Source organism: Maniola hyperantus, chromosome 23 (assembly GCF_902806685.2).
Source record: "Maniola hyperantus chromosome 23, iAphHyp1.2, whole genome shotgun sequence".
In the NCBI taxonomy this organism is placed as follows: Eukaryota; Metazoa; Arthropoda; class Insecta; order Lepidoptera; family Nymphalidae; genus Maniola; species Maniola hyperantus.
Genome location: NC_048558.1, coordinates 1,895,316 through 1,920,832, shown reverse-complemented (window position 1 = coordinate 1,920,832; position 25,517 = coordinate 1,895,316). Strand labels below are relative to the sequence as shown.

The 25,517-nt window shown below is 40.5% G+C and overlaps 1 protein-coding gene across 14 annotated transcripts in view; it reads left to right on the top strand.

Annotated features, from left to right (window-relative positions):
- Positions 1-25,517, top strand: part of Itpr (Inositol 1,4,5,-trisphosphate receptor) — a 99,374-nt gene that overhangs the window by 25,487 nt on the left and 48,370 nt on the right. For 10 of the 14 annotated variants that reach the window (XM_069506439.1, XM_069506434.1, XM_069506437.1 and 7 more), the window contains exons 4-22: positions 514-635; positions 2,851-2,970; positions 4,027-4,144; positions 4,481-4,593; positions 4,911-5,141; positions 5,675-5,784; positions 6,770-6,919; positions 8,109-8,193; positions 9,245-9,405; positions 10,289-10,454; positions 11,385-11,528; positions 12,174-12,318; positions 13,198-13,354; positions 13,514-13,613; positions 14,118-14,296; positions 14,761-14,916; positions 16,257-16,454; positions 17,961-18,067; positions 19,407-19,430. In XM_069506439.1, coding sequence (XP_069362540.1) covers positions 514-635; positions 2,851-2,970; positions 4,027-4,144; positions 4,481-4,593; positions 4,911-5,141; positions 5,675-5,784; positions 6,770-6,919; positions 8,109-8,193; positions 9,245-9,405; positions 10,289-10,454; positions 11,385-11,528; positions 12,174-12,318; positions 13,198-13,354; positions 13,514-13,613; positions 14,118-14,296; positions 14,761-14,916; positions 16,257-16,454; positions 17,961-18,067; positions 19,407-19,430 — 2,586 coding nt within the window. The remainder of the gene's footprint in view (positions 1-513; positions 636-2,850; positions 2,971-4,026; positions 4,145-4,480; positions 4,594-4,910; positions 5,142-5,674; positions 5,785-6,769; positions 6,920-8,108; positions 8,194-9,244; positions 9,406-10,288; positions 10,455-11,384; positions 11,529-12,173; positions 12,319-13,197; positions 13,355-13,513; positions 13,614-14,117; positions 14,297-14,760; positions 14,917-16,256; positions 16,455-17,960; positions 18,068-19,406; positions 19,431-25,517) is intronic. The other 4 variants (XM_069506441.1, XM_069506436.1, XM_069506440.1 and 1 more) reach the window with 1 other exon arrangement.

Here is a 25,517-nt window from a genome sequence, read left to right as displayed (position 1 = left end):
TGGTATGAATATAAGAAGTTACCTTTAACTACACAAGCGCAGGGTAAGGATATGAAAATACGACATACAGTACGCGGCATAATGTAATATCGACCTTTAGAAGGAGATAGCAGATTTGTAGAGCATTATCTCAGTCGTTGAGGCCGACAAAACGTCATATAGGTATGAGTGACAGAGACAACGCTCTACAAAGCTGAAATGTTGTCAGAGCGTTGTCGCTGTCACTCATAACTATGTATATGACGATTTGTCGGTCTCAACGGCTGAGATAATGCTCTACAAATTTGCTATCTCCTTCTAAAGGTCAATATTACTTTCTGTCGCGTACTGTAACTGGGTATCATACGAAATATGATAAACCCGTTCTTTACCTGCGTTTGCGTTCTTTTTTTATATGGCTGTTAGAGGGGCGCCTATGAGGTGCTTGCCTAGGGGGCTCTCGACATTTGATACTCCTCTGACTTATACCGAACCCTGTATTGAATCACCACAAAAGGATTTGATCTATTACAGACTGCCTGTTCAAGATATGCCCTATGAACCGCTACTCGGCACAGAAGCAGTTCTGGAACACCGCCAAGCAGTCCACCAACGTCAACGCAGACACCGACACGGGACTGCTCAAGAGGTTGCACGTGAGTATTATGAGCCATTAGGAGGATCATCATCATTATCATCAACCCATGGCCGGCTCACTGAGCACGGGTCTCCTCTCAGAATGGCTTTGGCCATAGTCTACCACGCGACTAATGTTTTCTTTTCTAAATATTTAAAACGAAAAGGTGACTGACTGACTGACTGACTGACTGATCTATCAACGCACAGCTCAAACCACTGGACGGATCGGGCTGCAATTTGGCATGCATATATTATGGCGTAGGCATCCGCTATGAAAGGATATTTAAAAATTCAACCTTAGGGGTGGCGTTCATTTGTGAAGTCCACGCGGACGAAGCCGCGGGAATAAGCTTGTTTAATAATAAGTACAGTTGTCAGGAAATATTGCACATCTAACTTACTCACACGAACGTGTCGTCGGTCTCAACAACAGAGACAACGCTCTACGAAACTTTTATCTCATTCTAAAGTTCGATGTTCAATAGTATATATATCCTGTCGGGTAGCTACTATAAGTGCGAAATTATTCTAGAAAATAGAGTAACTGTTCACTCACCATTTGGCATACGAGCAGTCTACCGTCTCAACATTGTACCTACAGGAAAATTAGTGTTGTAAATTTTCACCAAAATTCTCCAACGGAAATATGAAATGGCAGTCAACGTAACAGTCCAAACTCTAAACAATGTATCCCTTTGAAGCCGAAACAAATGACACCGTCCGCTGAACACACCGCCATAACTATATTTCTTATTGAGGGATCGTCTACGCCATATATAAATAACCTGCATGGAAACGAGATATATATAATTGTGAGGCAACCACAGAATTTAAACTAGTTATAGAAGCGATGAAGAAGCTTGCCGCCGCGTTGATGTCTTGTGAAACATCAGTGCACTTTGCTTTGGAGGCTAGATATAGTATGTGCTTTTGAATTATTTTTGTGGATGCAATGCGGCGACACGCAGTCGCGGTATCAAAGACATTACCTATTTTTTATTGCGATATAATTAGACTCGCGTTTGACGATAATTTAGCTTCTCACGGCCCATTCGTTTAACCGATTGTGATAGATACAAATCTACAGTCTCAAATTTGTACAGGAAAATCAAATGTGGCATTTTCACTTAAACTTCCTTGTATCCCTTTGAAGCTGAAACAAATGACACCGTCCGTCCGCTAAACTACACCGCCATAACTATATTTTATATTGAGGGATCGTCAAAGCTGAATATAAATAACCTGCATTGAAATGAGATGAGATGTATAATTAGTGAGACTACCACAGAATTTAAAATAGTTATAGAAGTAATTAGCTTATGCTCGCGACTTCGTCCGCGTGGACTTAAAAACTCTTTTTTAGCGGATGCCTACGTCATAATAACTATCTGCATGCCAAATTTCAGCACGATCGGTCCAGTAGTTGGAGCTGTGCGTTGATAGATCAGTCAGTCAGTCTCCTTTTCTTTTTATATATTTAGATTCTGAATTCAGTGGTGTTGAGTAGTCTAAGACTCTAGTATAAAACATCTCCATGCACAGAAACGTCTGGAAAACGGGATCCATTTATTTGTTTTCTTTCATCGAAATTATCTAAAATGATACACGGTTGACCTCCTTAAAGTGGGGACGATCTCGAATGCCAATTTATATTGCCAATAAAATTTCTATGTCGTGATTTAGTGTTAAAAATCTATTTCTATGCCATTCATTGTGCAACATTTTCGTTGAATTCGCTTTATTTTCATATCACACACACACATATCTGAATACAATGATTGCAGAACGAGTGACTAATTCTGTTGTACACAATATCTAACCTAAATTGACAGGTCTAAAATGTATCAATTTCACGTCTTTTGCTTATTAATGTAATAAGACAAAGCTAGATCTCTATCTTCTTACTTATTTTTCCCATGATCTGGGCTTTCCAATGTTTTATGGATCTAATTAGGTATGGCAGACCCAGAATACGATGGATAAATTGTGTGGACAAATATAAATAAATTATGTGTGTGTGTTGTTAATATCCATCTTTTTCTGGTCTGCCAAAATTGCCAAAATTGATATTGTAATCTCAATTTTGTCATCACTTCTATATTAGGCAGTATACTCTCTACATAAGAGAAAGAGAATGCAAAGATAGGATAATATGAAGTTAAAATGGTACCCAATAGTCCAATAGTCCAATTAAGTAAATTACATTTGGTGAGAAAGTATTTTATTGTCCAGCATGCCGCCGAGATAGAGAAGAAGCAGAATGAAATGGAGAACAAAAAATTGCTAGGAACAGTGGTGCAGTACGGTAGCGTTGTACAGTTACTGCACGTCAAATCCAACAAGTATCTCACTGTAAGTACATTTTACTTCCGCCTTATCTATTGTTTGCGACAGGTCGACATGGCAGTCGGGATGGGCTCACCAGCACAGCCCCCGCGCTAACCCGGTGCGGGGCGTCCCCCTGCCTCACACCCCGATTGTCTGTCCACAAGTGGGCATGATTATCTCCCTGATGCAGTCTCGAGTCCCGGGATTGATTTCAGGCAGGGCAATTTGGAAATTTGTTCTAATTGGACATTTAACGCGAAAAAGACTCAACCTACGTAAAGCTAGTTTTTAAGTCTGAAATTTAAAAAAAATAAAAAAGCTTGAATTTTAAAGTTGAATATTTAAAAGTTTTCATCTTAGATAGCCTCGTCACTTACCATCAGATTTGATTAAGGGATTCTATCTTATTTATTTATTTATTGATTTGTTTTTAAGGAACTGCCCATATAATTACATACTTAAATTACGTACTATAAGTTTTGAGTTCTCATATAACTCCATTTGCGAGCAGTTGCGTCGTGCATTAAAAATAAAAGTCGAACAATAAATATACCTAACCTATGCCTAAATTAACAGAATAACTTCGTTATACTAACTCCCGCCATAGTCTTCTGGTCGTAGGTTCATCAAACTGGAGGTACTCCCACGCTACCTTTACTGGAAGGTGATCTCCACTAAAAACTAAGCTGTCCGACTAAACTAATTACGTAAGCGGCAGCGTTCCAGGGTGGATAAAGGGAAACGAAGGCTTTTTACTAACTTTATTCTGTACTGTCTTATCTAAGTTACGATACTAAGTACTTAGTCTAGATTAATGTTACCTTAATACTATGCTTATTAAATAAATGTCTGGGTTTTATATCGGTGTCCCCTCTATCATACTGTAGGTAGTTGGCTACAGAGGTCACGTTCGGAAGCTAGTGGAAACCTTGGTGGTGCTGCGTGCCGGAACATGCTTTGACGGCGAATTAGCACACGTACCTAGTGTGCTGGACATGTTAACTCCTCCGATGGTGCCTGGTCTTTTATGATATCGGTGGAATCCATAACTAACTTTAATGAATTTTGTTTTGTTTTCAGGTAAATAAAAGGCTCCCTGCGTTGCTGGAAAAAAACGCGATGCGTGTGCACCTCGACGCAAACGGAAACGAGGGGTCGTGGTTCTATGTGATACCATTTTACAAACTGCGCTCCACTGGTAAGATCTTCTTACTAACATCTTCACGGTATTTGACATAATTTTTTTAGGGTTCCTAGAAATAATTTATTTTTGAAGTAGTCAAATAAATTAGTTACAGGAAAAAAAATTGATAGCTATTTCTGTGTGTCATTCATATATTTTCCAAAAAATCTACCAGAAGAGGATAGTAAAAAAACATTTTCAGAAGTTGAAAAATAGAGGGAATGGGATCTTTAAAACATTTTCAGTGGTTATGCCGACCCCAAGTAGCGTGTGATAAGGTTAGGAAGAAGAAGATGGGAATGGTACAGAACAATTGCTTGGTTATCTTTTGATTGCTGGTCGACTTTGCAGGGGACAACGTGGTGGTTGGAGACAAAGTTATACTGAATCCTGTGAACGCTGGTCAACAAGTACTGCACGTATCCTCTAACCATGAGCTGCCTGACAACGCTGGATGTATGGAGGTAAGGCAGCGACCCAAACTAGTCTAGTTATAGTCAGTGCTCTTATTATAAATACGAAAGTGTGTTTGTTTGTTGGTTTGTCCTTCAATCACGTCGCAGCGGTGTAACAGATGGACGTGATTTTTTGCATAGGTGTCGATAATAGGTGCTTTTTATCCCGGAACATCGAAGAGTTCCCACGGGGTTTGTAACATACCTAATTCCACGCGTACGAAGTCGCAAGCAAGGAGCTCTTTTTCCGGCCAATTCAATTTGAATTTTGTGTACACCAATTTGCTACTGATGTTATTAATTTTCATTATTGTGTTTATCCAAAGGTGAACGTGGTAAACTCCTCCACATCCTGGAAAGTAACACTATTTCTGGAGCACAAGGAGAACCAAGAAGAAATGCTCAAAGGTGGTGACGTGGTGAGGCTGTTCCACGCTGAACAAGAGAAATTCCTCACCATGGACGAATATCGAAGACGTCACCACGTGTTCCTACGTACCACGGGACGCTCGAGCGCCACTGCTGCTACCAGTAGCAAGGCTTTATGGGAGATTGAGGTTCGTATCCAACTCTTCAATCTCCAACAGCCCAGGGTTTGGAGTAAGTGAATTGTACCTTATAGAGCGTCCAGTAGAATATGCCAAAAGGGCGTTACATGGTAAGAATATTCCACGTTGTGTGGCAGAAATTCCTCGTCATGAATGATTATCGAATGCGTCACTACGTGTTTCTACGCACCACTGGCCGTTTGAGTGCCACTGCTGCTACCAGTAGCAAGGCTTTATAGGAAATTGAGGTTCGTATCAAACTCTTCAATCTCCGACTGCCCAGGGTTTTGAGTTGACGAAATAGACTTAACAGAGCGTCCAGTAGGAGATGCCAAACGGATGCTACGTGGTGAGGATATCGGAGACCTCACCACGTAACGATTAGAGGATGGGGGTTCATGCTCACTCGTGTGCACTTTTCCGTGTGAGTGAGCGAGACTATCTTCTGTTCTTCGCTCTGTTGGTCTTCGCTTGTGTTGGGTGTCCCGCAATACCTAACGGCTTTTTAAAAGAGCAGAATTAATTGGATATTTTTGGTGCAGGTGGTCCAGCACGACCCGTGTCGCGGCGGCGCGGGCCACTGGAACTCCATATTCCGTTTCAAGCACCTCGCCACTGGACACTATTTAGCCGCCGAAGCGTGCATCAAACAGTAAGAATTTTTAGCCATGTCACTAGAAGAATGTTAAATATGCATGTGAAAAGAAAAAGAGGAGAGGGCCAAAGAAAAGGTGGATAGATTGCGTGAAAGAGGATATTCGTGTAAAAGGGGTGGATAATGCGTTGACGGATGACAGAAGTAAGTGGAAGACAATACATGTTGTGCCCACCCCACGTAGCGTGGGATAAGGTACGGAAGAAGAAGAAGAACCGTTTGGACTTAACCTGTTTGCGAAATGCGATACTTAAGGCGATAGAAGTTCCGAGTGATTTGCGAGGTTGCCAATATGGCGGAAAGCCGGGCGAGCGGAGTGCGAATACAATACGTGAAATGCGTGGGAAATGGGTAAGGACTTATGCAAATGCACTCACATGACGTAAGGCTTCGAGTCCACAACACTGGAGTGATCACTGCACGTCACCTTCCACTTTATTTGCGTAGAACACAGATTTTCTTCACAGCTTGCGTGACGTAATTTGTGTCGCGGGCATGCATGCCGTTTGTTTAGCGATGGGTCAGTAAACCCCGGCGCGTATGAGTTCAGATTGCAACTAACTGCGTGTGCGATTCTTTTGCTTATAGGTGCGAGGTGAAAGGGAGTAATTAGGAAAAAATGGGATAGGAAATGCTAATTTATAAGGAGCGTGAGGGAGAGGGTATTAGGTGTTGGTTTGGCGCGTATAAACCGTTTGAAGCCATGTCACTAGAAGAATGTTAAATATGCATGTGGAAGGTAAAAGAGGAGAGGACGACCAAAGAAAAGTTGGATAGATTGCGTGAAAGAGGATATGCGTGTAAAAGGGGTGGATAATGCGTTGACGGATGACAGAAGTGAGTGGAAGACAATACATGTTGTGCCTACCCCACGTAGCGTGGGATAAGGTACGGAAGAAGAAGAAGAACAACCGTTTGGACTCCAATTTTTTTCGACTAAAATCGTATTTGCATAGCTCTAATTTTGTTTTTCTTCTATTAGGGAAGGTGCTGGAGAAGATATTGAGGGCGAGGAACCGGCGTACCAGCTAATATCAGTCCCACATTCCTCAGAAATCGCCACACTGTTCGAGTTGGACCCCACCACTATGACGCATTCGGACACGCCCGTGCCGCAAAGCAGTTACGTAAGGTATTTATCATCATCATCATCATGATCATGATCAACCCATCACCGGCTCACTACAGAGCGCGGGTCTCCTCTCAGAGTGAGAAGGGTTTTTGGCCATAGTCTACCACGCTGGCCATGTGCGGATTGGTAGACTTCACACACCTTTGAGAATATTATGGAGAACTCTCAGGCATGCAGGTTTCCTCACGATGTTTTCCTTCAGCGTTAAAGCAAATGATATTTAATTAATTAAAACGCACATAACTCCGAACAGTTAGAGGTGCGTGCCCGGGATCGAACCCCCGACCTCCGATTAGAAGGCGGACGTCCTAACCACTAGGCTATCACAGCTTATATACTTTAGGTTAATTAATTTCTCTTAGGTATTTATACTTTAGGTTAATTTCTCTGTCTCTTGGTGTTCGTTTTTTGGTTGCTAAAAATTTTGATCCTGGTGTGATCCCATTCTGGATGATTAATAATCAATGATCTAAATATATAAATGAAAAAGCTGACGTACTGACTGACTGACTGATCTATCAACACAGCTCAAACTACTGAACGGATTGGGCTGAAATTTGGCATGCATTATGACATGCATGCAAAATACTTAGTATTTTACATCAAGCGAGAGAAAATCTAAAAATGTATAAACAATATAGTATTAGCAATAAGCAATCAAAAAACGTTAATTTCAGTTTAAAATTATATTATATTAGATTATACTTACTTCGTCCGCGTTGATTTAGGTTTTTTTTAAATCCCGTGGGAACTCTTTAATTTTCCGGGATAAAAAGTCTATATCCTTCCCCGGGATGTAAGCTAACTCTATACCAAATTTCATCAAAATCGGTTGAACTGTTGGGTCGTGAAAAGCTAGCAGACAGACAGACAGACACACTTTCGCATTTATAAAATTAGTATGGATAATGAATTTTATAATTCATTTTAAAGATTTCACTTTTTTTACCGGTTCTACAAGTACCTATTCGATACGCACGAAACTGATGAATTCCGTGACGTCACAAGGAATGTAGTTGTAATGTATTTCACTAAGAAAATACCGTTGTTTATAAATCCGTTTGACGTCATGAAACCTAAACAAAATGGCAGCTAGCGTTTTCGCGGGGAAACAATACAACAAGTTGCCGTGATGTTTTCCGACCGTCCATATAAAAGCAAACTACGATTTTTTTGGTTTTTTTTTCAGGTTACAACATCTATGCACGCACACATGGGTCCACTCAACGTCGATACCTATAGATAAAGAAGAAGAGAAACCTGTCATGTCGAAGGTATGAAACATGTTTCTTGGTCCCGATTTGGTTATGTGATTGCTTACTATGATTGAGTCCTTTTATTCCCCAGTAGAGTGTAGCATATCTAAATATACCTATAAAAGGAAAAGGTGACTGACTGACTGACTGATCTATCAACGCACAGCTTAAACTACTGGACGGATCGGAATGAAATTTGGCGTGCAGATAGCAATTATGACGTAGGCATCCGCTAAGAAAGGATTTTTGAAAATGCCACCCCTAAGGGGGTGAAATGGGGGTTTGAAATTTGTGTAGTCCACGCGGACGAAGTCGCGAGCATAAGCTTGTAGTATCTAATTATCACTTATAGGCCCAGTGGCGTGCAGATCATAGAGGCATAAACGCACTGCTTACCCTTATTGTAAGGGTAACTTGCAGTAAAATAAGTTCATACCTAAATGCATACCCTGGCTTGAACCCTTGTGCACAACACTACTTGTAGCTATAGTTTTCCATCTTCTTCTTTTTTCTTTCTTCATTCTGGGCTGGTTTCCGCATTTAAACGTTTCCGTTATAGTTTTCCATGTTTTTTTGGCTACTTTTTTGACATGGCTCATCGATATAACTTTTTTTAATGTAGGAAAACTAGTTTCTTTTATGCTACGTCTGTAACTCTACTAGGACTGAGCGCGTATGGTACCCTTGTACCTTTAGTTTTCAGTTTACATAAATAATTTATCACCACTATAATATTATCTTACAAATCCAACAATTGACAATCAAAAATTGTGTACAATAGTATTATGTGTAAGAAATGGGTTTTCACTTTTTAACTTTATGTGTCAATTGTCATGTCAAAATTACGATTTTAGTCTTTATTTTAAAGGTGACCCTTACTTTTGACACGATAGTTGACCCATACAGTTAAATAAATAAAACGTTTAAAAACGTTTTAGTCAAAATAGCGCGTGAGAATTCATTTTGTACGGACTTTACCTACTTTGAAGAAATGATTTGACTTTGACTTAACCACCGGTTCGCGGTGCTCTACTGAGAAAAAAAAGGTCTAAAAGATCTTTCCTTTCAGGTAGGATGCTCAGTGATCAAAGAGGACAAGGAAGCCTTCGCCCTCATATCCGTGTCGCCCAGCGAGGTGAGGGACCTGGACTTCGCCAACGACGCCTGCAAGGTGCTGTCGGCCCTCTCCAGCAAGTTGCAGACTGGCAGCATCGAGCACAACGAGATGAAGTGAGTCATCCCCGTAAATAAAGGTGTCATCATCATCATGATCAAACCATCGCCGGCTCACTGCAGAGCACGGGTCTCCTCTCAGTGTGACAAGGGTTTTCGCCATGCTCTACCACGCTGGCCATGTGCGGATTGGTAAACTTCGCACACCTTTGAGAACATTATGGAGAACTCTCAGGTGTGCAGATTTCCTCACGATGTTTTCCTTCACCGTTAAAGCAAGTGATATTTAATTAATTAAAACGCACATAACACACAAAAGTTAGAGGTGCGTGCCCGAGAACGAACCCCCGACCTCCGATTAGAAGGCGGACGTCTTAACCACTAGGCTATCACAGTTTTATCTAATAAAGGTGTATTAGCTAATAAAGGTGCATTGTGAAGATTTTAATTGCGTGTTTAATGCAATGGAGACCAGAAACTAGTTATTTCAGCTAACATTGTTTTTTATGTATCTTCTTCAAAATACAAAATTTTTGTATCTTCAAAAACTTTTCGCAGTCAAATGTCTTTTTGGAAAAACAAAAGTGAATCATCACTCCACGTCTATACTACTATCTCGCTCACTCATTTGCCCAAATACGTAACTAGTGAGCGAGAAAGAAGAAATGCTTCGCGTTTGTCGGATGTACTACGAAACTTCACGAATAACGACTTGCTTGGACTGTGATTTTATATACAGTACGCGGCCGAAAGTAATGAACATCGCCCTTTAGAAGGAGACAGATTTGTAGAGCGCTGTCCCTGTCGTTGAGACCGACAAAACGTCATATGGGTATGAGTGACAGAGATAACGCTCTACAAAGCCGAAATGTCATTCTAAAGGCCGATGTACATTACTTTCGGCTGCGTACTGTACGTAACCTTTTGTCATCTTCCACAGGGCTTTAACCTGTCTCCTTCAAGACATAGTCTACTTCATAGCCGGTTTCGAAAACGAGCCCAACAAGTCCAAGGCCTTAGACCTGGTGGTGGAAAACCCTAACCGCGACAGGCAGAAGCTTCTGAGGGAACAGTACATATTGCGACAACTGTTCAAAATACTTCAGGTACCTTTAAACCCCTAAATATATCTCTGGTGTCTGGCAGGGGGTTGCTACGCTGGCAATGCATGATGTGTTTTTTAATACTATTGTAAAGAAAGTATAAAAAAAACCGGCCAAGTGCGAGTCAGGCTCGCGCTAAGAGGGTTCCGAACTACAGTCGTATTTTTTCGACATTTTGCACGATAATTCAAAAACTATGATGCATAAAAATAAATTAAAATCTGTTTTAGAATGTACAGGTGAAGACCTTTTATATGATACCCCACTTGATATAGTCACTCACTTCGAAAGTTGAAAATACTTATTATTAGTTCATAACCACAATTTTTTTTTGTATGATCTAGCCCTAAATTCACGGTTTTCAGATTTTTCCCCAAATGTCAGCTATAAGATCTACCTACCTGCCAAATTTCATGATTCTAGGTCAATGGGAAGTACCCTGTAGGTTTCTTGACAGACAGACAGACAGACAACAAAGTGATCTTATAAGGGTTCCGTTTTTCCTTTTGAGGTACGGAACTCTAAAAAATTAGACTAAATAAATAAACGTTTATTTCAGCCATAATTGTGTGTTAGTACAAGAACAATTACTTAACCTATATTAGTACTTATTACTTACTCAACTTCAAACTCAACTAAAAACTAATCCTAACTATTCACAATGCTCGTGGGAGTCTCCTAGCGCCTATGTGCGCACCACCCCAGCACCTCCAGATAGGACTGTCCAGTTTCATGGACAACGCGCTGAGGAGAGTGTTGGTACTCAATAGTCTGCTCCTCATGAACGCGGCACGCTTGCGCATGATCGCGTAGAAATCATCCACGCGAGCATCCGCAAACATTGCCGACGCACTGCAGTGTCGAGGCTTCCTCAACACCGCTCTCAGCACATTGTTATATTGAACTGATTTGAATTGATTTGTTATTATTTAGGGTCCGTTCCAAGAGTCATCAGAAGGGGAGGCGTTCCTCAAGATCGAGGAGCTGTACGACCCGCGCTACGCTCCCTACAAGTTCATCTTCCGCCTGTGCTACCGGATCCTACGTCTCAGCCAGCAGGACTACCGGAAAAACCAGGTATATACAAAAATCTGGTCTTTACGCGAGGTTGAAGTAAAATTTCAGTGCTGGACGCCGACGCCCACCCGCTGCGCAGAAAAAGACGGGTGAAGAAGGAGACATTATGGTTACCTTGTCCCGTCCTAGTCCTATTCGGTGTAAACCTGTGCCGGTTCAACGTCGGGACCCGGAATACCCGGGATCCTGAGATGCCTTTTATTTGATGCGGACGATACCGCTGGGTTTTTAGTGGGTATGCTATAGCAGTGCCAGTGAGTCCCATACAGTCTCTCTTGTGCAGGATTCGTTATTGCATTTTTACCAGCGGAAAAAAAGGAAAATTCAGTGCGTGCGGGATTTTATCTTAATATATAAAACGAAAAGGTGACTGACTGATCTAACAACACAGCTTAAACCACTGGATGGATCGGGCTGAAATTTGTCATTCAGATAGCTGTTATGACGTTGACATGCGCTAAGATAGGATTTTTTAAAATTCAACCTCTAAGGGGGTAAAATAGGGGTTCGAAATTTATAGCCATGCAAAAAATTACGTCAATTCGTTGCTCCATTGCGGCGTGATTGAAGGACAAACCAACAGACAAACGCTTTCGTATTTATAATATGGTTGATAGTGATTTTAACCTTTATTTTGTCCACTAGGAATACATAGCCAAGCATTTCGGCTTCATGCAGAAACAGATCGGTTACGACATCCTGGCTGAAGACACCATCACCGCCTTACTTCACAACAACCGGAAACTGCTCGAGAAACACATCACAGCTTCAGAGATTGAGACCTTTGTTGGTGAGGACCTTGTGCTTGAGCATCATCATCATTATTGACCTATAGACGTCCACTGCTGGACATATGTCATGTCTCTTGAAGGGACTTCCACACACCACATACGTATATTATGTGTATTTACTTTATTTAATTAGTACACCCCTTCCGCTTTCTTTAATTTTTATAATATCCTCTACCCTAAGGTTGCCTGGAAGAGATCACTATTTTAGCGATAAGGCCGCCTATTGTACATGCTGTATTTGTTATATGTCTATTGTTTTTGTTTTGGTGTACAATAAAGCATATTTTACTTTTACTTACTTACTTTACCATGGTCTTGCGCCGCCTGGATCCAGCAGCTCCCTGCGACTCGCTTGATGTGGTCTATCCACCTAGTGGGGGGTCTTCCAACGTTGCGCTTTCGGGTGCGAGGTCGCCATTCTAGCACCATAAGATGTCCTTATTATTTTTATCGCTACCATGTTTTTGGATTAGTTTTGAAACATTATTTTCCCTGATTCTTTGGAGATTTTTTCAAAAATATGTTTACTGAAAAACATCTGATTCACCAAAACAAGACAAACTGTCTCATTATCGTCGTCTAGCCCTTCTTAAAATTATATCTGTGCCGGAGTAATTTTTTATAGGAAGTATTTGTTAAAGATGAAGATAATGGTACTTAAGAATTTTTGGTTGTATGACACACACCTTTCTATATTTTCCAAAGACCAAACATGCATTGAATCACTGGGCATATTTTTTCTTAACTTCTTTTGTTAACCCAAACTTAAAAAAAACGAAATAACTCCAAGCTCTTTGCCAATTTGTCATTCACTGCGTTAAGTCATAGGTACGCAAATTTAAGGTATCATTTTTTTGATAATTTTTGTTTGGCGCAAGGTTTGGTGCGCAAGAACATGAAAACTTGGCAGTCTCGATTCTTGGATTACCTGAGCGACTTGTGCATCTCCAACAAGAAGGCGATCGCCGTCACACAAGAGCTCATCTGCAAGAGCGTTCTTTGCGCAAACAACGCTGACATACTCATTGAGACCAGGTAATGTCCGTACGCGACAGGTCGAGGTAAGGTCCTTAGTGAAGTAATAGGAAACTCCGTCGCAAGATTCGAAAAAAATACTTGGATTTTATTGCATATAAATAAGTGTAGGATAGTAGATTTTGGTTATTATAATATGCATAAAAGTTGTCCTCGCAGATTGGTGACGACAAAATATCAGAACCTTTCGGAGTCTGACGACGCAGACAGCAGGGTCTCTGTCGAAGATGACGTCATGCTTCTGTGGAACAACAAAAAGGTAAAAAAACTATCCAAAAACAACAAACCTATCATTATTATTTAAAGCTGTTAAAAACAACCAGTGAACAATGTGTGAGATTAATTCGACAGCTTCTCTCACAAAAAAAAATGTAAATCGGATTTGAAATCACATTTTTCTTTTATTAATTTATGAAGCATTTGATAGAATAATTTAAAACGTTACGCCTGAGATTTCTACCTAATCTTGTTCAAAGGCGTGTGAAATCTACCAATCCACACTTTGCCAGCGTGTTAGACTATCGTCAAATGCTTCTCTTTCAAAATCAAGTAGAGCCAAAATTTGTTTATTTAATGTAAGACAACCTAGTGTGTCTTTTGGTACGTCTGTAACAACCACCGCAGTTCAGAATGAAGATTCTATCCAGAAGAGCTGACAAGAATCTCAACTGCTCTTTTCAAATCGTAAAAAGTTACAATTTTCTAAGAGGAAACCTGTGAGTCGATGGGTTGATGATTCCGATGATGAATTGGGTGTTCTCAGTGTTCAAGACTGCTGTCTGCGCTGGCCCGGGAGTCGGCCGCGGACCCGCGCAGCGAGGCGGCGGCCATCTTGGACTACTACCGCCACCAGTTGGACCTGTTCTCCAATATGTGTCTCAACCGACAGTATCTCGCGCTCAACAGTCTCTCGCAACAGCTGCACATCGATCTCATACTGAAGTGAGTATAGGAGGAGGAGGAGGAGGTTAATTCAGTTGCTGCCCTCTCTGTTTGACAAATAAAAAATAACAAATTCGTTTTTTTGTTAAAAAAATTATGTGCGTCGCTGTTTTAGATGCTCTTCGGGGTGATGATTGCGAAAATGACACCAAGTTTCAAACCAAAAATCGTGGCCGTGCATTTTTAAAATATTATCAAGCCCGTTTTCGAGATTAATCGGGGTGCTAATTACGAAAATTAGATCTATTTTGAATTCCACTCAAATAACACGAATGAACTCAAATACAGTGCGACAAGGCTATCTTGGCGCGTGGCGAAAATTGGAACTAACCTTGTCGTCAAGGGCTCCTTTGTTCTTGTTTGAATATTCTTTGTTCTCCAACAGGGGGCGCCCCTGTCAATGTCATTCAAGTGCCAAGAGAGCCTTGTCGCACTGTAACTATGTTTTGTTTGTCCGTTTGCAGATGCATGTCAAACGGATCTCTGTCACACGAGCTTCGTGCATCATTCTGCCGCCTCATGCTGCACCTGCACGCGGACCGCGACCCGCAGGAGCCGGTCACGCCGGTCAAATACGCGCGGCTCTGGGCCGAGGTCGCCGGCACCATACACGTGCACGAGTCGGTATACTTTGTTGTTGTCCACTATCGCAATATCGCACGTCTGCCGCCTCATGCTGCATCAACATTCCTCCGGACTGTGATAGTGCCCTGTAAAGATGGGCGTTATTTGGCTATTTATGGCAAACGGTTAATCAACAGTTATTAGTTTCAATACCGATATTGATAACCATTGCCTAATATCGGTATCAGAGTTTTTTTTTTTTTTTAATCTTTTATTAACAGGCTTTTACATTTATGTATGTCAGCCTGTATCAGAGTTGTGTTTCAACTAATTTAATATGCGCAACGCGCAGCGGTTTCCGTAGTAGTAACTAAGCTAGCTGCCGTATCAATACCGTCTGTATAGCTAGCGCGCGCATATTCACTAAAATAAAACCAATTTTACTTTCATGAATATCGTGAAGTAATCACAACCTTAAGTTCATAGCAGCAAAGTTTAGTTTGATCATTGACATAGGTCAAACTATAGTGGACGCCTGCACGAATAAACGTTTGCCACAGTCCAATTAACCAAAAACATTTCACGAAGATTGATAAACCAAAGAGGACCTTATCTCTATTACTCAAGGCTAACTATATTAAGATAGAAAGATCAAAGTGTAATGGACAAGTACTTGTACAGTTAAGCCTTAGCGTAATAGAGATAAGGTCGGCTTTGGTTTACCAAGTTCTTAGTTACTAAACCGGTAGCCAATAACCGCTCCTTCTCAGCTTTCAGTGAAAGAAGAAAGGGAAGGCATAATTATTGCGTTTCTAGTTACCAAAAAACCAAACAATGCATTGTCAGTTGCCAGTTGGCAGTGTTGCGTTGTCAGGTGGTTCGTCATAGATGATAGCCAATAACCGTTGTTAGCTACGACAATAACGTTACGGTACGCTATAGGCACGGCAGCGGTTTTCAGTTAAGTTAAGCTATAGCGGATACATGTCTAGTGCCCTGGTCCCTAGCTAACCCAATTCTCCGTAGAGAACTTCGTTAGCGCGATTGAGAATCAATGGTCAGAGATTGAAGAGCTTGTGGCGACATCTAGTTTATACATTGTAAGTTACTTTGTCGCAGCGTGTGATAGCTTCAACCAGCTTTGTATGTAAGTTTGAGTAACGTCATCTAGTGTACCAGTAACTGGCAGGAAATATTGCACATCGAAAATTAGGGAGAGAAATTAGTCGCGTTTTATCGGTTTAAGCGACAGAGACAGCGCTCTTCGAAACTATTATCTCTTTCTAAAGATCAATGTGCAATATTTCCTGCCAGGTACTGTATGTATTTGTAGACCGCCACACTTCACTTACTCGAAAATATGAAAGAATACTCTAAAGACTCGTTTTTTTTCCAGTTACCAATGCGTCAAAGGAGTCCCTGACGCTACGAGAGAGATAGTCAAGAAGCAATTCGCGTCAACCATACGCTTCGTAGAAGATTACCTGTGCAACGTGGTGACCGGAACGTGGTACATAAGCGACCACGACCAGAACAAGTTGACCTTCGAAGTTGTCAAACTGGCTAGGGAGTTGATCTACTTCGGGTTTTACAGGTGAGTTGATTTAGTTGACTATAGAAGTAATTCGCGTCAACTATACGCTTCGGGGAAGATTACCTTTGCAACGTGGTGACCGGAACGTGGTACGACCTTAACTAGTTGACCTTCGAAATTTTCAAATTGGATATAGAGTTGATCTACTTCGGGTTTTATAGGTGAGCTGATTTAGTTGACTATAGAAGTAATTCGCGTCAACTATACGCTTCGGGGAAGATTACCTTTGCAACGTGGTGACCGGAACGTGGTACGACCTTAACTAGTTGACCTTCGAAATTTTCAAATTGGATATAGAGTTGATCTACTTCGGGTTTTATAGGTGAGTTGATTTAGTTGACTATAGAAGTAATTCGCGTCAACTATACGCTTCGGGGAAGATTACCTTTGCAACGTGGTGACCGGAACGTGGTACGACCTTAACTAGTTGACCTTCGAAATTTTCAAATTGGATATAGAGTTGATCTACTTCGGGTTTTATAGGTGAGCTGATTTAGTTGACTATAGAAGTAATTCGCGTCAACTATACGCTTCGGGGAAGATTACCTTTGCAACGTGGTGACCGGAACGTGGTACGACCTTAACTAGTTGACCTTCGAAATTTTCAAATTGGATATAGAGTTGATCTACTTCGGGTTTTATAGGTGAGTTGATTTAGTTGACTATAGAAGTAATTCGCGTCAACTATACGCTTCGGGGAAGATTACCTTTGCAACGTGGTGACCGGAACGTGGTACGACCTTAACTAGTTGACCTTCGAAATTGTCAAATTGGCTATAGAGTTGATCTACTTCGGGTTTTACAGGTATGTACGTTAATTTAGTTGACTATAGAAGTAATTCGAACTGGCGAATTGTAATTATTGTTAGTATTTGTTTACAAATACATCTACCAAACATAGATATAAATTTTAGCGTTTAAACTACCGTGAGTGAAGTCCATTCTAAATAATATCGTATTTAGTCGCGTGCGCGAACGGACTCCCTTGAAAAAGGCCCCGGATGGGTTCGAAACTAGTCGGGCTAACGTTGACTAAACACATGAGTACAGCCGGGACAGATATTATTTAGAATAGATCTAAATTATTGTGACGGACCAACCAACAGATCCGTTCTTTTTTTTTTTTTTTTGGAAAAGCCTCTAATTTGGGCTCGAAAATCTGGGTTAAGGGGTGAGATAACTTCAATTACTTATGGACTGACTAGCTTATGCTCGCGACTTCGTCCGCGTGGACTACAAAATTTCAAAACCCTATTTCACCCCCTTAGGAGTTGAATTTTCAAAAATCCTTTCTTAGCGGATGCCTACGTCATAATAGCTATCTGCATGCCAAATTTCAGCCCGATCCGTCCAGTAGTTTGAGCTGTACGTTGATAGATCAGTCAGTCAGTCAGTCAGTCAGTCAGTCAGTCAGTCAGTCAGTCAGTCAGTCAGTCAGTCAGTCACCTTTTCCTTTTATATATTTAGATAATGTAGATATTTAAGAAAAAATAATTTTTTGAACAGCTTTAGCGATCTCTTGAGGCTAACGAAGACACTGCTCAGCATCTTGGACTGCGTGACGGCCATGGATTTGTTGAACGAAACCAGCAGCCTCACGGGTGAAGTTGAGTGTGAGTTCACTTTTTATAAGCTTTTTAGCTTACCGCATTATAAAATCGCACCTATGAGAGATTTGCTCCACAAGTGTTCATATAAAACGTCAGGACTCAAGAGTAATCCGTCAGTACCCTTATTATGTAAGCAGTGATAGCCTAGTGGTTAGGACGTCCGCCTTCCAATCGGAGGTCGGTGGTTCGATCCCGGGCACGCACCTCTAACTTTTCGGAGTTATGTGCGTTTTAAGTAATTAAAATATCACTTGCTTTAACGGTAAAGGAAAATATCTTGAGGAAACTTACATGCCTGAGAGTTCTCCATAATGTTCTCAAAGGTGTGTGAAGTCTGCCAATCCGCACTTGGCCAGCGTGGTAGACTATGGCCAAAAACCCTTCTCACTCTGAGAGGAGACCCGTGCTCTGTAGTGAGCCGGCGATGGGTTGATCATGATGATGATGATGAGAGTTTTGCTCCGCAAGTGTATATATAAAACGTCAGGACTCAAGAGTTATCCACCAGTACCCTTATTATAAATGCGAAAGTGTGTTTGTTTGTTGGTTTATTGGTTTATTGGTATGTCCTTCAATCACGTCGCAACGGTGCAACGGATTGACGTGTTTTTGCATGGGTATAGATAAAGACTTGGAGAGTGACATAGGCTAGTTTTTGTCCCGGAAAATCAAAGAGTTCCCACGGGATTTTTAAAAAACCTAATTCCATGCGGACGAAGTCATGGGCATCAGCTAGTATGCAATAAGTATAACGCAAATCCCTGTTATTTAGGTTTCCCGTGATATTTTGACCCTTTTTTATACGAAAAGTGGTACAGTTCTTGCAATTCACGAAGGCAAGTGAACTATACTTGTGGTTACGTCGTATACACGGACATTACGTAAGTGTGCGTGCATGTCGGACCAATCAGTCGCGAGCAAGCGCTCTCAAACGCACACATTTAGTGTACCTTACGTATACTGATACGACTTAAACACAAGCATGAGTCATTCGCCTTCGTAAAATGCAAGAACTATAGTATGTTAAAAAGTAAAAGTATGTTTAGTTTTCAATTTAATAGTTTCTTACTTTTTTTTCATTTATCATTGAAATTACATAATTTGTTGCTAAATTTCTAGGGAAAGGGAACTGGTCTAAAATTCTATTGCAACATTTAACCACATGTTAATATGGCAAGCGAAATAAAAGCTTGTATAAAGATACAGATTTATGTACATATATAAATCTGTCTCATTTTAACTCTGCTCAGACTTATTAAGTCTAAGCAAATAAGTTAAAGTAGGCTCTATAAATCTTAGCCTTAGAAATAACTGTAAAATGTTGATTTTAAATTGCATGCAGCACCGGACGTTGATATAGCACAACGTAAGTAAGCTTCTATAGAACCAAGAAAACCGGCCAAGTGCGAGTCAGGCTCGCGTAACGAGGGTTCCGTACTACAGTCGTATTTTTTCGTCATTTTGCACGATAATCCAAAAACTAAGATGCATAAAAATAAATAAAAATCTGTTTTAGAATGCACAGGTGAAGACCTTTCATATGATACCCCACTTGATATAGTTATCTTACTTTGATAATCGAAAATACTAATTATTAGTTCATGACCACAATTATACTCGTGCTACGTCCTCGAATCAGTAACGTCTAGATATTATTGAACACAATGTAGTACGCATAAAGAGTCACCACTTCAGCACTGTAGTTTAGAGTTTTTTTTTTTTTTTTTTATTACCCCCCGATTGGACAACCTCACTCGCCTCACGGCCGTCGCACCGCCGCTTTTCATTCGCATTTTAGTGCTCAACCACTTCACTTGTTCAGTATCTCGCACGCAGTAGGCTTATAATTTAATAATTTAATAATTATAGTAACTATGCCGAAACGTGTAAACAAAAGTAGTTTGGAATTAATAGTGAATAAATTAAGAAAAGGAAGTGAAACTTTCACGACAAAAAACGTGACGCGGTCACGTTAAGTTCTCCATCATCATCGAGCCAATCTTCGGATTCATCGTCAAATTCATCGAGGCCAGCCACGCCACAAGAAATTGTTGATGGTAAGTACCTACCTACCCGCAATTATAATGATAAAAGAAAAAACTTACGAATGTATCAGAATTGTCTGCGAGACTCTTTCGCCACATTCGTTCTAGTTTAAACCTTCAAATGATACGCTACGGTCTATGCACCAGAGTAGTCTGCGGGACTATCTCGCCGCATTTGAACCTAGCTTTTTAAAGTGCATCAGAGTAGTCTGCGGGACTATCTCGCCGCATTTTAACCTAACTCTTTGAAGTGCATCAGAGTAGTCTGCCGTCTGCGGGACTATCTCACCGCATTAACTATTGGCTTTAAACTGCATCAGAGTAGTCTGAGGGACTATCTCGCCGCATTTTAACTATTAGCCGTAAATTGCCAACTTTTTAAAGTGCATCAGAGTAGTCTGCGGGACTATCTCGCCGCATTTGAACTATTGGCTGTAAAGTGCATCAGAGTAGTCTGCGGGACTATCTCGCCGCATTTGAACTATTAGCCGTAAATTGCATAAACTCTTTAAAGTGCATCAGAGTAGTCTGCGGGACTATCTCGCCGCATTTGAACTATTGGCCGTAAATACCTAACTCTTTAAAATGCATCAGAGTAGTCTGTGGGACTATCTCGCCGCATTTGAATGTTAACGACTGTGAAATAGCTTTATTTTTGCAAATTGCATCAGAGTAGTCATTAGGATTATCTTGCCGCATTTGTACCCGCAATATCTACCCGCAATTATAATGATAACAGATAAACTTAAGAGTATATCAGAGTTGTCTGCGGGACTATTTCGCCACACTCGTTCTACTTTAAACCCTTGGGGGAATTCTAGGGTGTAACAAAATGCATCAGAGTAGTCTGAGGGACTATATCGTCGCAATTGAATGTAAACGGCCGTGAAAGGGCTTGATTTTTACAAATGGCATCAGAGTAGTCCTTAGGACTATCTTGCCGTCTTTGTAGACCACAATTATATTAGCTTCTCTATCATACCCGATAACGTGTCGGGAGAACCGATTGCATCGAGTGTTCGCGATGAGGACGCTGCTAACACCATAATCTTGATATACTGGGTACAGACCCGATATGGGCCTGACATTATTAAGGAAGTCGCGCCTAGATTTATCCATGTAGCAACATCCGGTTCAAATAAGGATGTTCACAAGGAACTTTTGAAGAAATTCTCGGTTCCGAGGAACTGTATAAATATGGCTGCACCAAAGCTTAATCCCAAGTTTAAGGCCACAGTTCCTGATCAGGTCAAATGGACAAGGCCATTGAGGCACGTCAAAAGTAGATAACAGCTGGTATTTTTTTTTGCTCGGAAAAGTAATATCGGATCAGCTATGTGCCACCGAGAACAACGATTTGACTAGAGGTCTTATGGGACTTAGTCGAATCTTATGCAAAGTTCGACATTCCGAATCGGAAGCACGGCGTAACTTCGCACTTTATATTTGGTTAAGAGGGATTTAAAGGACTAGCTTTTGCCTACTAAGAATGGCAAAATTCTTTTCTGGTAGCAACCTTCCGGAGACCATCAGATGACCATCAGAACAGTTTGCTGTTCTGATGGTCGATGGCTGTTTCAAAATCTAGCTCGGACTTAAAACCCGAAATTCCCAAGAAGCCCAAAAGCTTCAACATCACGAGGGCCGCGACTCGCAGCCACCAGCCACCTGCCCCGCAGAACGTGTTGTCCCGCGAGAACCTGTCGCAAGGCTACACGCAGTGGCCCAAGTAGACCCACCGCCAGTACATCTGATACGTTACGCTGGACGCCTCGCCCAGTTTTATAAGTCTTAATTGACTTTGATTTAATACCATCTTATCTTAGATAAACGGCTATCAAATGAAACTTGATAGACCAGTCCTGCCATTCGGTATCTGTATACCTACCCTACGGCGCCATAAATGTTTACTAAACTGATGAAACCTATTGTAAAGTTTCTACATTCATGTGGTTTTGTATCATCTATAAGTATACTTATAGATACATAAGCTATACTTCGTTGGTTATACTTACGAAGACTGTATGCAAAATATTGAGGCCATTAAAAATTTACTAAGGGCGTTGGGCTTCATTATTAATGAGGAAATAATGAGTAAAAAGTAACAGAATGCAGGATACCTTCAAAGTCTTGCAATTATTTAGGTTATACTTATCATAAATGGCAATTTATAATATCATAACCTATGCTACGCTTAAAACGCTGCAAAATACGGAAATTTGCCAAATTATTAGGTTTATTTGTCTCTGAATGCAGGCCATAGAATACGGATGGTTACAGTACGAAACCAATATAACCTGCGACAATTATGAAGCATTTATGACAATGTCACAACCCTTACTAATTTAAATTGGTGGCTCTGAATGTCATTGACAATTCAGTTCATAGAATCAGAAGTGACCAAAGAATTTGCAAGTACTACTACGTAGAAGCGACAGCTATGTATTAGAGGAGCTATGTCTGGTCTGATGCCTCAAAAACGGGATTGTCAAACCGCTAAGTGGTCGCTGGTCTTATAGTGAGGGGCAACTACATATATCATTCATCTCGAACTTTTAACTGCGTACTTTGCCCTAAAGCTATTTGCAAAATGTTTTTACGACTTTCAGAGATTACTTAAACACAACTGCAGTGAGCTAGATTAATCGCATAAGGCGGCGTTAAATACCCTCACATGAACAACGTCACTAAAGACATATGGCAGTAGTGTGAGTCTCAGATGATTATTATAGTAGCTTTATATATTAACTATAAGTCGTTAGATAATATAATTGCTGATCGGGAATCTCGTCAATCACATCATGATGTTTGAATGGGAGTTAACGAACTCTGGCTATCAAAAATTGATGGCAAATTTTTCCAGTCCCACAAATTGATTTATTTGCTACCCGAATAAATACTAAATGTGATAAATTCGTCTCATGGCATAGCATAGGGACCCTGATGCTTTTGAAATCGACGCTTTCACATTAGACTGGTCTCAAGCTTTAATTTATGTGTTTATACCTAGCGCTGTTATACTAAAAACTTTGCAGAGAACAGACAAAGCTGTAGGTATAATGGTTGTTACTTATTGACCCAATCAATCATGGTACCCATTATTTATGCATCGGCTCAAATCAGACGTCAAGTTAAATTTTAACGATGTTCTAATACCTTGTCCCAGCAAACATTGCCCTGGTTGCCGGGGTATTGTCCGGACCGTATTGCCATAGCGACGTGTGCCCATCCTTTCCATTCCTACCTGATCATCATCAATCATGATGGTTTCATGGTCGACTAACACTCTAATAATAAAACACAACATTTGCCTCAAACGTTGGTACCTATACCTTTTGTATAGATTATATTGTTTAAACATTTACGATCCATCCATTCCAATCGTCATAGAGTTCCTCATTAAGATAATTAATATTGGTGATCAATATAGAACTATCAATAGTCACAGAGTTGCTCTCTATCTAATAAGTAATTGGAAATATATCACAGGATGATAGGATTACAAGATTTTGTAAAAGTGTTTACTTACAAGCTAAGACCACCACATAATATCCACGTGGTATACAAACATAGTTCAAATCAGTTAGATTCTTTGTTTCCTATTGAAAGTATGACCCTGTAGAACAGCTTTCAAAGAAATGCATGACTTTATTTGCTCTTGTGACAGCACACAGTGCGAACGCTGTCTAATGTTAAAATTGACAAAGTAATTATTTCAAATGATCAATAAATTATAAAAATCATGGAATTTATGAAAACGTCCAAAGTGGGTACATAACAAACCTATTTTGTAACTACCTGCCTTCCTTCAAGGAACTCCCAGAAATATGCCCTGCAAAAACGCTTAGGTATTATATACATGGCCAGAACCAAAAACTTACGAAAGTCTGACCGACTATTGTTTCACCTCAAACGCTAAGCCAGTGGATTAAGTCCACCTGGAAAGATAGTGGAATTGACGTTTTCATGTTTTCTTCCCACAGCACCCGACACGCCTCAACATCTATGGCGTTCAAGCTTGGGGTCAATCTAGATATAATAAGATAGACCGCTGGGTGTAGCGGCAGTTCCACTACCTTTGCCAAGTTTTACAACAGGCCGGTAGTCAATAACTCGTTATTAAGTTATCTAGGCTACTAAGGTAGTTTACCTTAGTAGCCTAGATAACTTGGCCTTAGTAAGAACGATATGTTCGCTTTGATTAAAATTAATGACATTTATAAATAATATTGCAATTTTTGAAGACGATTACTCTTTGTACGTAATACTCTTTTGTTACTGTAATGAATGAGCAAAAGTTTCCTACATCATTCATATTATTTTTATTGCGACGTTCCCTCCACGTACTCTCAACATCTACATTGTGTTCAATAATATCTAGACGTTACTGATTCGAGGACGTAGCACGAGTATAATTAATGATTAAACGAACTTACCTGTACGTGAAGTTCTATCATAATTATACGAAGTGCTACGTCCGAAGAATCAGTAACACCCGCCCGCCCTGATAACCCAGAATGTTGCGGAAACATCGCAATCATCTAAACTAAATGAAAAGCGGCGGTGCGACGGCCGTGAGGCGAGTGAGGTTGTCCAATCGGGGGGTAATAAAAAAAAAAAAAAAAAACTCTAAACTACAGTGCTGAAGTGGTGACTCTTTATGCGTACTACATTGTGTTCAATAATATCTAGACGTTACTGATTCTTCGGACGTAGCACTTCGTATAATTATGATAGAACTTCACGTACAGGTAAGTTCGTTTAATCATTAATTTTATATTATTTTTTTGTGTGATGTAACCACAAATTCACGGTTTTCAGATTTTTCCCCGAATGTCTGCTATAAGACATACACACCTGCCAAATTTCATGATTCTAGGTCAACGGGAAGTACCCTGTAGGTTTCTTAACAGACCGACAGACTGACAAGAAAGTGATCCTATAAGGGTTCCGGTTTTCCTTTTGAGGTACGGAACCCTAAAAATTACTTTTTGGATGACCATAAGTTTATATAATATAATATCTGTCACCGGCTGTACTGTACGGCCGGCGGCGACGCGTGTGCGAACTGAATCCCTTGAAAAAGGACCGCGGATGGGTTCGAAACTAGTCGGGCTAACGTCGACTAAATACGTGAGTACAGCCGGCGACAGATATTATATATAATGGAAATCACTCACGATAGTTTAAACGCTAAAATAGACCATAAGTTTTTCAATAGCTCAACCGGTATAGGAGTGGACTGAAAACCGAAAGGTCGACGGTTCAAACCCCGCCTGTTGCACTGTTGTCGTACCTACTCCTAGCACAAGCCTGACGCTTAATTGGAGAGGAAAGGGGAATATTAGTCATTTAACATGGCTAATATTCTTTTAAAAAAAAAAAAAAAAAAAAAATTGTTTTGAATA